Source organism: Sorex fumeus, unplaced genomic scaffold (assembly GCF_029834395.1).
Source record: "Sorex fumeus unplaced genomic scaffold, SorFum_2.1 ptg000072l, whole genome shotgun sequence".
In the NCBI taxonomy this organism is placed as follows: Eukaryota; Metazoa; Chordata; class Mammalia; order Eulipotyphla; family Soricidae; genus Sorex; species Sorex fumeus.
Window position 1 is genome coordinate 43,969,541 of NW_026606129.1, and position 12,296 is coordinate 43,981,836.

Genomic DNA, 12,296 nt, shown 5'->3' on the forward strand with positions numbered 1-12,296 from the left:
GAACAATAAAGACTGAAGTAAAATACTGACTTCTCTGAAATTAGTATCTGTAAATTTTTAGATAAATGTAAATTCTTATTTGCTGTGAGTATATGTACATATAGGTACACAGACCGTTCAGTCCATCTATTTCTTTTTCCATACTGGTACTCAGACATGATGGCAATACAGAGTTCTGATAGTTAGACTAGCTCAAGGTCCCGAAAACCACCAGGAGTAATTCCTGAGTGCAGAGCCAGGAGTAATCTCTGAGCATTGCCAGGTGTTGCCCAAAAATCAATAAAATAAAATGTGCCCTAAAGAGTTACGGGGGTAGGGAGCAAACTCAGATCTGAAGAGCATGCCCAGCATGCATGAACCGGGTCCCGAGTTCAATCCCCCAATCAGTGTTCAAGTGGTCTTGGTGGCCTACTGCACTGCATCATCGAGCACAGGTAGGCTGCACTGAAGGCAAGTGTCCTTCCCAGCCATACTATCACTCTGGCCCCACAGATTCCTTTTTTTGTTCTGTTCAGATTTTTGTGCTAAATTCCATGAACAGTCGTCTTCTGTACACACCCCAACATCAGAGGACAGCAGCTTCTACCGAATAGGTTTTCTGGGCAAAGAAATGAAGCCACAACTTTCAACAGCCCAGAAATAACTTACAGTACTTTTCTGAATATTAAAAGATGAAGATTATGAAAAACAGAAAATAATTTATCATGACACATATACATTAAGTAATATATAATAACATATTATTATTTACCTCTAAGTATCTTGCAGAATATTTTAAACAGAGAAATGTAAATCAAATGGAATGAATGTAACCATGCATTTAATACTGCTGAAAAAACAAAATAGCTTGGCATATATGAGAGAAATATAATCAGGATGCAATGGAATTGCACTTTGTTCTTGCATTGTATTTTGCAAACATACATATAACTAAGTGAGATACATGTGTGAATATATGCCTATATGTGTAAAGTAAAGGCCCTCCCGTTGATCATCGATTTGCTCGAGCAGGCCCAGTAACGTCTCCATTGGAGATTTTGTTGTTACTGTGTTTGGCATATCGAATACTCTCGGTAGTTTGCCGGGCTCTCCGAGAGGGGCGGAGGAATCGAACTCGGGTCGGCCATGTTGGCTGCGTGCAAGGCAAACGCCCTACCGCTGTGCTATCACTCTAAAGGAAAAATGCAGACATTTTAACTGCTTTACCTTAAACTTTATCCTAAACGCTTATCTTTATGAACAAAAACTGGAATAAGCTATGATACCTTCATCTGACAGATGGCATTTACCCTATTCTATAGCAAATTCCACTCCCTTTGTTCTGATGAAGGGGACTGTGCATACCTTTCTGAAGCACTCATTCACCAGGCTGTGGTATTCGTGCGAGGTCGTACTCTGGTTGTAGTATCTGCACACTTAGCCCTGGTTCTTGCCAAGAATCACACACCTGTTTGTAGTGACTGTATGCTTTTTGGTTGTGTTGTTCACTGGAGCCATACACACAGTTGTGGTGCTTGTTTGTACACATGCTGGCCACAACTGCGGTGCTCTCATTTTGGATGTAGTGCTTGCTAGGGTTCAAATACCTGGCCATGGTGCTCAGATACTTTAGTTGTGTTCCTTGCACACAACCTGGCTGTGCTGCGCTAGAGATCACATACTTTGGCTGTAGTGTTGGGAATCCCAAACAACAGCATGGCACACGGTGTATCTAGGAAAATCATCTTATAGTTGTAACATCAAGACTCTCAAAAGAAAAGTCCCTTTGAGTAAAAGGATCAAGTCACTTGGAAGGGAAAGTCAAGTACAGTGACTTCAGACATTGACACAGAGACAGGAACTCCAATTTGTAATGTATTTCTCCCACACAACAGAATAACTGTGGCCCAATAAGATTAAAGAATGCTGTGCAATACGTTCTCCTCTTACAAATGGAATTTAGGTAAAATTAAAGGATTTCCTCATGGCAAAAGAAACATGTGCTAAAACTAAAGGACAGCTAACTATATGGGAGAAATATTTGCATTCAATACATCAGATAAAGGGTTGATATTCAGGGTATATAAGTACTCACAAATATCAACAATAACAAAAATCCAAAACCCTGTCAAAATTGGGGACTGGAAATGAAGAGGGACTTCTCTGAGGAAGACTAGTAGATAGCCAACAGGCACATGAGATAAACATTCTTCATCCCTTATCATTAGGAAAATCCAAATCAAGATGACAATGAACTACCATTTTACATCAGTGAGCATGGTATGTATAAAAAATACTGTGAAAAATCTGTTTTGGAGGGGTTGAGGTGAAAAAGCAACTCTCCTCCACTGCTGGTAGGAATGTTTTTTGATTAAATTTTATGCAAAACGGTATGGATATTTCTCAGTAAACTAAAAATTGATCTGCCATAAACCCACTAATTACCAGTAGATACCATCCAGTTATTACAAGTAGATACCACTTCTGGGCATCTACATCCAGGACACAAAAACGTTCATTCCAAAGGACATATGCACCTTATAATTCATTGCAGCACTTAATACAATAGCTAAGATATGGAATCAACCTAGGTATCCAATGACAGATGAGTGAATCATGAATATGTCCTACAGATGCACAATGGATTATTATGCAGCTCTTGGGGGAAAATGGAATCATGCAATTCACTACAACATGGATGGAACTGGAAGATATCGTGTTAAATGAAGTAAGCTGGAAGGACAAACAGAATATCGCTTATATGTGGTATACAGAGTAACTTGACAAGGGTATGCCATGCTTGAAAGGGAAAATGCCTAGATCACCCTTGGCCCCAGAGTAGAGAGGTGGTCAGAGAAGGAAATACACTGAAGAGGGGGAAAGAGACAGATGGGAAGTAAATGGGGGCAGTCATCAAGAGGATTTGTGTACATCAGTGGTGCAAAAGACTGGTACAGCTAAATATCCAAACAACAGTCAACAACACTGAAAATGTGAAATCCAAACTTGAACAATAAACTTTTAAAATATTCCTGTCAGCCACCCCCACCCACAGTGTAGACTTCTGGCAGCTCCGACAGCCACACCCACTTCCCACAGCCACCACCATGTCAAGTCACTGGCCCAGACTCCAGATCCTGAAGTCTCTGAACCACTAGGGCAAGAGAAGACACATGGAAGTTTCCTCCAAATCCCACAATAAAACTCCATAAGACACCTCCAAATTCTACAGTACTGACATTTCAGTTGGAGCACCACAAATTAGATGGGAAAGTAACATAGAAGCCAACTAAACTCATCAAACAAAAACATTAACACAGTAGACCCAATTAGCAACAAACAGCTCCATAAATCCTTGGAGAAGGACTTAACAGCCCTGTCATGAGATATAACAATTTTCACTAATTTTCTTTTGCTAAAGTATTTTTTAAAATTCCACAGCCACTTAATTGCAACAAGCAATATAAAATAAATTCCTGTGTGCCCTTTAGAGGGCAGACATTGGTGGGCAGGGATGGTTTGGAAAATGAGGTCATAGTGGAGGGAAGTTTACTCCAGTAATGGAATTGGAACATCAAAAGCCAGTAAATGTTATGAACAACTGTGAAACATGGTGTTTAAATAAAGTATTGTATGTCAAGGCATGTAAGGGAAGGTGACGGGTAGGAGGGAATCTGAAAACACTGATGGTAGGATTGGTGTTAGAACATTTTAAGTCTAAAACTTGACTATAAATAACTTTGAAAACCATGGTCCCACAATAAAATAAGATAAATTTTAAATATGCATATGCCTCTCTTCAAGATTCATAATACACATAAGCATATGGAAAAGACTGAAAATTTGAAATTATCACTTTAACATTGCCTCACAGTTCTCTATGCATATGTATATACCTATATGTATATACAGATTACATATTCATAACACATACACAACTATAGTCCAATTTTCATTTGTTAACAAATTACTAAACACTATTATTCTAGGGAAGGCTTTTCAAACCATGAAGCTCAAATAAACAACTTAAAGATCTCATTATAATGTAGATTCTGATTCAGCAAGTCTGGGGCAGGTGGCTGAAACTGCATTTCCTGCACTTGCCCAGCAATGCAATACTCTGGTTCACGGACCATTCTATAGTAAGGGCAAGAGAAGAAACATGGAAGAAAGCTGTGATGGGTATTTCTTCATCACAGAACTGTGTGGTTCTGTGATGTGAATAGACACTTATAGAGTCAACTATACATAAAATAAGGGAATAATAAAGAATTAGAAAGAAATTAAATTAAAAAGAGGAGAAAAGGACTTCAGCTCTAAAAAGTGATTTGTATAAGCAGATACTAGATAAGAAAAATAAGAATAAAGTAAGCCTAAGTAAAGAGGGAAAAGAAAGCAGGGAAAGAACTTAACAGGAAAAGAAGTGGTTAAGGATACGGAGACAAGGAAATACTAGCATAGAGGAATAACTCATATTTTCTAACTTTTCATTTCTCAAATAGAACAAGTCAGCAGAGCCATCGATGGAATTTCTATTTTAATCGCTAAAAGACTCTTATACACCGTCAGATGAATGTCTGTGATCCAAAGATTTGGAAAAGTTCAAAAAGGTCCCTTGAAATGAAAAAAAAAAATCTACACTTGATATTACACTTGCTATTACTTGTTCAACCACTGAAGATTCTAAAGGAAACAATGCTTTTAAAAGGCGAGAACAGGTAAAATCTAAGTCAAACCTTTTCTTGGATTAGTCTCTGAAGATGAATCCCACAGGACAGCATGGCAGCAAATAGGGTCAATATGTACTGCTGCACCTTGCAGATGGCAGGCGCCAGGGAGCTGATTATTGTGTTCAGTCCCACCTTCTCAATAATGCTCTGGAAGGCAGCAGGAGAATGACGAGTGATTCTGCACAAGGCCTGCAAGAGAAAGGAAAACAGGTCTGTCAGACAACTCCAAGTGCATTCACCATGTCCTGCAAAGACATCACATACTTTGGCAGAAAGGAGAAGAGGTATTTACCCACAGCTGGAAATTTTTCAACACATTGGAAAATAAAATAATAATCATCTTTCTGAATAAAAACTGAAGTTATTTTAATAGAAACTCCAAAAATTATCACCTAAATATGGTGAATTAATTAACATGACAGACTAATTTATAAATCTCTACAGAAAAGCGTTAAGTAATAAAGAGGACTATCATTACATGCTTTCTTGTGTGCGAGCACTGAATTAAGTGCTCAGGAAAGTCACTAAAGTAAATATCTAACATTTATTGTTTTCTATGGGAAGAACACTGAGGAAATTTGAAGACTAGCTCATTTACTTCTCGTAACAACACATTAAAAAGGCATTATTATTAGGCAAACTTTATATATGATAAAACTAAGGCACGGGGTATTTAAGTACCTTGCCAAAAGCATATAGCTAGTAAATGGCACAGCTGGATTCAAACAAGGGTAATCAGTCCCCTGAGCTTCTCTTAACTTGCTTTTTATTAAGAGAAATGAGAAATAAAACATACCACGATAACACAGCGGTAGGGCGTTTGCCTTGCACGCAGCCAACATGGCCGACCCGAGTTCGATTCCTCCGCCCCTCTCGGAGAGCCCGGCAAGCTACCGAGAGTATCTCGCCCGCACGGCAGAGCCTGGCAAGCTCCCCGTGACGTATTCGATATGCCAGACACAGTAACAACAAAGTCTCCAATGGAGACGTTATTGGGCCCACTCAAGCAAATCGAGAATTTAAAACTAAAAGGTGGGGCGATAGTTCAAAGGGTTGGGGTGTGAAAGTGGCATGCAGAGGTCCTGGGCTCAATCCCTGGTCCAGATTCAAAATTCAACATCATGTAATGTTAAAACCATTGGCATAGCACCCAAAAGGAGAGAGAGAACAAAAGGGAATGCCCTGCCACAGAGGCAGGGTGGGTCGGGGAAGTGGGGGGTGGGAGGGATACTGGGATCCATGGTGGTGGAAAATGGGCACTGGTGGAGGGATGGGTATTTGATCATTGTATAACTGAAACCCAAGCACAAAAATTTGTATGTCTACAACTGTACCTCATGGTGTCTCACTAATAAAAATTTAAAAAAAAAAAAACCATTGCCATAGCCTACCCTTATGGCCACAGAAGTCAGAGGTCAGAAGGGTTAATGAAATGAATGATTCTCTAAAATGAAAAAAAGCAAAGCAACAAAAGCTTTGTAAGGAAGATGATGTCCCATGAATCTGCAGAGTAAGTGAGATGTGGAAAGGTAGAAAAATAAGTAAATAGTTCAGCCAAGAGAAGAAAACAAGCTTTTGCTGGAAGATGTGAAGATGCATGTCTGGAAGGGAAAAATTTGGGATATACCTAGCACATGCTTTGACTGTATGAGAAGAGGCAGGGAACAGAAAGAAGAAAACATCTAAAGTTATCTAGAAAAGTCAGTTGGGGGCAGAGTTTGGTCCCAACCAAGCAGAATTTGTAAATTCTACATCAGAAGCAAACAGAAGACCTTCGAAGAGGACTGGAGCCAGCACATGTGTGAAACCTCAGAGCGCCAGCATGCAGATACCACTCCATCTATCCCAGCAACAACACCCTCTACAAAGAAACTGATCAATGCAGGAGGAATTTTATATTTTAGTGTGTTATAACAAACAATATAAACTATGCTGTGCCTGCTAAGGTAGCAGTTTTGTAGGGTGGGTGGGAAGCTGGGAACATTGGGGGAGGGAAGGCCACACTGTTGGTGGGATTGGTGTTGAAATATGGAACACGTGAAATAACTGCATTATAAGCAAGTTTGTAAATCACGATGTTTAAATAAAGTTTCAAAAGAAGGGGAAAAGGAGAGAAGGTTGATTATATACTGTGTCTATATGGGAGACTGTAGAGAAATAAACTTAAACCAGATATAATTTCAGAAGAGCCTTCTTTTTAACTAATGTCTTTTTTCCTGATTTTCTATTTTCAACACATTTATAACCTTAATAAAAAATGAGAAAGATCAAATTTAGATGATATGCTAGGAATATCATGATGTCAAAAAATAGGAAAGGAAAAAATAAAGACCTGAAAAAATGTTTTCATCCTTTTTCAATTCCTGAGGGAAAATTAAGTATTTTTTTTACCATCTCCAAGAATGAACATCCTTTAAAAGTTATTCCTCGGGGGCTGGAGTGATAGTACAGTGGGTAGGGTGTTTGCCTTGCACACAGCTGACCCGTGTTTGATTCCCAACATCCCATATGGTCCCCTGAATACCATCAGGAGTAATTCCTGAATACAGAGTCAGGAGCAACCACTGTGAATTGCCGAGTGTGACCCCCCCCAAAAAAAAAGTTATACCTAATAAAAAAGTAAGGGAAAAAAAGGTATTCAGGGGCACCTTGAAGGTACTCAAGGTACTTCGGAGGGGGTGCTTGCCTGGTGTGTGACCAAACAAGATTTGATTCCCGGCATTCCATATGGCCAAGCTGAGTACTGCCAGGAGTAATCTTTGAGCACAGAGCCAGGAGTAAGCTCTGAGAACCACCAGAAGTAGCCCAAAAACAAACTGAAATATACATATATGTGTGTGTATTTATGTATACAACATATATAAATATATGTAGATACAAACTGGTGAAGAAGGGGCTAGAAGGTACAAGACTCTGGTGAAAAGGCCAGACACAGTACAGGAGCTCAGATGCTTGCCCCGCATGTGGCCAACTGCAGTTCAATCCAGGCATCACTTCTGAGAACTGCTAGGTGTAATCTGAAAAAAAAAATCCCTTAACAAAAAGTTTTAGGTACAAGGTGAGGCGGGGGAGTGGGGGAAGGGGGAACACTTTAGAGTAACACCTCCTGGTGCTGGGTGGGGAGGTTCATGTGTTGCTGGGGATTAAACTCAAGGACAAGCACATACTAGGCAAGGCATGTGTTCTACCACTTGAGTTATCTTCATGGTACACAGAAATTTTTTTTGTGATAAACCCTACCACCACATCAACTCCTCTCTCCTGATTTACCCCTTCACAATATACACATTCTATCAAAGACTAAATATGTCCTCTGAAAAGTGGATGCTTACTTCAACAAAAATTTGAATTAAAATTTTAAAAATTGGGTCCAGGGACTGGAGAGTTAAGATAACATGAATAAGGCGATGCTTTAAACAAATCTGACCCAGGTTTCTCCCTGGCACCACATATGTTCACCCAAGCACTGCCAGGAGTGATCCCTGAGCACAGGACCAGGAATGGTGTGTGACCAAACAAGATTTAATTCCTGGCATTTTGAATGAATGAATCGAATTCCTGGCATCCCTGGGCACAACTGAATGACCCCAAAACAATGACAACAACAAATAGGAGCTGGAGAGATTGTGCGGGTCTGAGAGATAGTATAGAGGTCCAGAGAGATAATACAGGAGGTCTGGAGAGACAGTATAGGAAGTCAGGTGCTGGGCTTTCATGCAGTGGACTCCCATTGGATTCCTGGCACTACATATGGTGTACCGAGCACCACTAGAAATAATCCCTATGACACAAGACAGGAGTAGCCCCTGAGCAATGCTGGGCATGGCAAAAAAAAAAAAAAAAAAACTTTAAACGATTTTTAATAATAAAAACAAAGACCTCGGTTGGAACAATTAGAAAAAAATTGACAAGAAAACTTGATGAGTATAAAGATGAAATTCATAATACCAATTGAACAGAATTTTTTTCTAATGGCAAGGACTACAATGCATGCCTAAGATTGCGATTCAATTCAAAGATGTCTGTATGGTGGAGGGGTGGGAGGGAAACTGGGGACATTGGCGGTTGGAAATGTGCACTGCTGAAGGGACCGGTACTGGAACATTCTACAACTGAAACCTAACCATGACAACTTTGTAACTGTGTATTTCATTGTGATTCAATTTTAAAATCCATTAAAAATAAAATTTAATTAAAAAAAAAAAAGATGCCTTGAGTGACTGAAGCGACAGTGCAGTGAGTAAGGGGCTTGCCATGCACACTCCTGCCCCAAGTTCACATTCCATATGATCCTCTAAGCATCATCAGGAGGTGCTCAGAGCACAGAGTCAGGAGTGACCGCTGAGCATCATCAAGTGTGGCCCCTGTCCTAAAAAAGAAAATCAAAGATGGCTTGAAGACATTCATTGGTGTAGGGCATAAGCCTTTCTGACCATTCCTCTACAAACAGTCATCTCTCCGTTTTTGACTCATGGGGCTCCTGAAGCATAGTTGTGTGAATGGGTTGGCTGTGCTATAGCCTTTGCTTAATGATTCTTGGTCAGCAGAAGCTCTAACCCTTGACCTTCAAAATTACATAGACAAAAAAAACAGAACTGAAAGGTCACCAGAAACACCCGCCAGCATTTAAAAACACAAAAGTCATGAGATATCTAATTGTGAGAGCAGCTGCAGAGGCATTTTGAGAATGATAATTGTCTATGGCCATACCACCCTTAACACACCAGATCTGGTCTGATCTCAGAAGCTAAGCAGGGTCAGGCCTGGTCAGTACTTGGATGGGAGAATGATACTAGACTGAGCTGAGGAGGAAGCAAACATGACAGGAGCCGGAGTCTGCAAGCTGATTTTAAAGAAGTACAGCTGGGATGAAGGACTACATAGCCTTGAGATAATGATGTATTCATTTGTGTTTGAGAAAAAAAAAAAGAATGCAGAATAAAGAATACCTCAAATGCAGATTAAGAGAATATAAAGATTTAGAGAAGGTCAAAGACTTAGGAAAGAGAAAAATAGCCATAGAAGCAAAATTCCCAAGAAAGGAGCAGAGTGAATGGGTAGGCTGCCTTTGAGTTGGAAAAATATAGAGATCTGTTCTGCCTCTGACAGAAGGTACAATTCATCCATAGTAACAAGAGCAAAAGAACTAAGATGAGATGTAAAAATAAAAATGTGGAGGACCTACGTTGGGATGATTCCCTTTGGATTGGATGTCTTTATTTTTCTGGGGGACATGCAGTGGGGGGTTGGGAGGAAGGTCATTTACTGAGGATACTGGCAGGAAACGTAAAATTGGGACTAAAAAAAGGAGAGTAAGGATAAGATGAAACAGCAGACAAGAGTGAACAGACTAGAGGAGTATATAGAGGTTGCTGCAGAATGCTGATTTCAGATGATGGTGATCAAACAGATATTTAAATAAATCAGATGAGAAAGCATTATATTTGTTCAATAGACTATTAAATTGATACAAATGTTAACACATCTTCATACATAATTATCCTTTACACCAAAAGTCATTATAACCATGTGAGCCAAGTAGTGACAACCAATAAAAATACAAAAACTACAAAACCACAGATGCCTGAACATTAAAATGAATTCAACTGAACCACACAATAAACCCCCGATCATAAAATCTGGAAGAGGAAACCAACAGGAAAGGTAAGGGGACACAAAAAATAAGCCAAACCAGACTTCGGCCCTGTCACTGTCCGTTTGCTTGTGTCCCTCCAAAGAACGTTTCTGTTCGGGAGCCACACCAGCAGACCCTATGCGAGGTGAGCACATGAACCCTAGAGTATCTCTCCAACCCCCTCCAAAGAGTTTTGTAAATTATGCCCGGGTTTCAACAAAGGATGACTGGAATTTCTTGCCGGTTTCAAGGTTTTCCAGCCCCGTTTTTAAAATTCTGCTCCAGAAGAAAATCAAATTACTGTTCTCATCAATTATGACTTTGAGGCTGACATTTCATGCCCACCCAATTAAATGTATTCTGTTTCTCACAGACTTCTTCAAACTTAGTGTTGAAAACAAACCCAGACACATTCCCCAAAAGATGCTCCATCTTACCGAAATTGCTGTTATCCTTAGAGAATCAACAGAAGAATGTCTGAATAAGTACCATAAAACAGGTCCAATTTCTCCTGTAATAAAGCCCTGAGCCTGAGGGGAAGAAGTTGTGCAGACATTTTCAACAATCTTGGCTGCCATATGATTCACAACACGTTCTTCCTAGAGGAGAGAGCAGAGAACACAGAGAAGATTAAAAAGGTTACTACTTAGTATGAGAAAATAGAAATCATTTTCTTGTTATTGCAAATAAGCACCAAAGCACAGAAGGCGCCTCTTCCCCTGGACGTGTAACGTATTTTAGGAGGCACGTTCATCCTTTCAGGATATCATGAAACTAAAATAAAAATTAATTTGACTGAGCACTAAACCTGGCATAACTGTCCATATACTTTAAATTTTTGTTTTGTTAGAATGCCATGCTCGAGCGGGCCCAGTAATGTCTCCATTGGAGACTTTGTTGTTACTGTGTCTGGCATATCGAATACTACAGAGGTATTCTTGTTTGGGTTTTATACATACTATGTTCCAGCACCAATCTCACCACCAGTGTCTTCTTCCCTCCACCAGAATGTCCAGGTTCCCTCCCACTCCCACCTTCGAGCCCCCTCCCTAATCTGCCACTTTGACAGGCACATTTTTTAAGTTTGGTGTTGAAGTTTGGATCTCTTGTTTCCGGTGTTGTTGACTCTATGCTTTGGATACATAGTTGTATCACTCCTCTACACCAGCTGTGTGTTTGGATCCCCTTGATCCTTGTTCCCTGTAGCTTCCCATCCGTTTCTCATTCGCCCTCAGTTTCTCCTCTTCTTTGCTCTTCTCTCTTCCCTATACTCTGGGGCCAAGGATGATCTAGGCATCCCCAATTTCAGACACTACATTCCCTTGTCCAGTTCTTCTATATGCAACATGTGAGATCATCCTGTATTTGACTTCTTCTGGTTGACTTCATTGAAAGGGCTAGAGCAATAGCACAGCAGGTAGGGTGTTTGCCGACCCGGGTTTGATTCCTCCATCCCTCTCAGAGAGCCCAGCAAGCTACCGAGAGAATCCCGCCCACACAGCAGAGCCTAGCAAGCTCCCCATGGCGTATTCAATATACCAAAAACAGTAACAACAAGTCTCACAATGGAGACGTTACTGGTGACTGCTCAAGCAAATCAATGAACAATAAAAGGTGCTTACTTCATTGAACATGAAATCTTCCAGTTTCACCCATGTTGTAGCTCCCACTGAGGGCTGGGGAGATAACTTAGGGACCAAACAACCAGTGTTCAATACTCAGTACCATATGCATCTCCCCAGTATCCCCTCCCACCCTCACACCAACAGGGTGGCCCTAGTGACCCAGCATTAACTAGAGCCAAGCAGCATCTCAATATGAGACCCCAGTACTAAACCATGTGACCCAGTGGCAGAATATCACCAGGAGTGGTCTCTGGGTCCCCCCCCCAACACTGCTTAAAAAGTCCAAAACAAACAAAGCAAACCCTTGGGCACTGATGGCAGGACTGA

The 12,296-nt window shown here is 40.4% G+C and overlaps 1 protein-coding gene across 1 annotated transcript in view; it reads right to left on the bottom strand.

The window, feature by feature from the left end:
* Window positions 1–12,296, bottom strand: part of ULK4 (unc-51 like kinase 4) — a 583,905-nt gene that overhangs the window by 447,138 nt on the left and 124,471 nt on the right. Inside the window, exons 20-21 of the mRNA XM_056128948.1 lie at window positions 10,782–10,943; window positions 4,716–4,898 (exon numbers count right to left, since the gene is read on the bottom strand). Coding sequence (XP_055984923.1) covers window positions 4,716–4,898; window positions 10,782–10,943 — 345 coding nt within the window. The remainder of the gene's footprint in view (window positions 1–4,715; window positions 4,899–10,781; window positions 10,944–12,296) is intronic.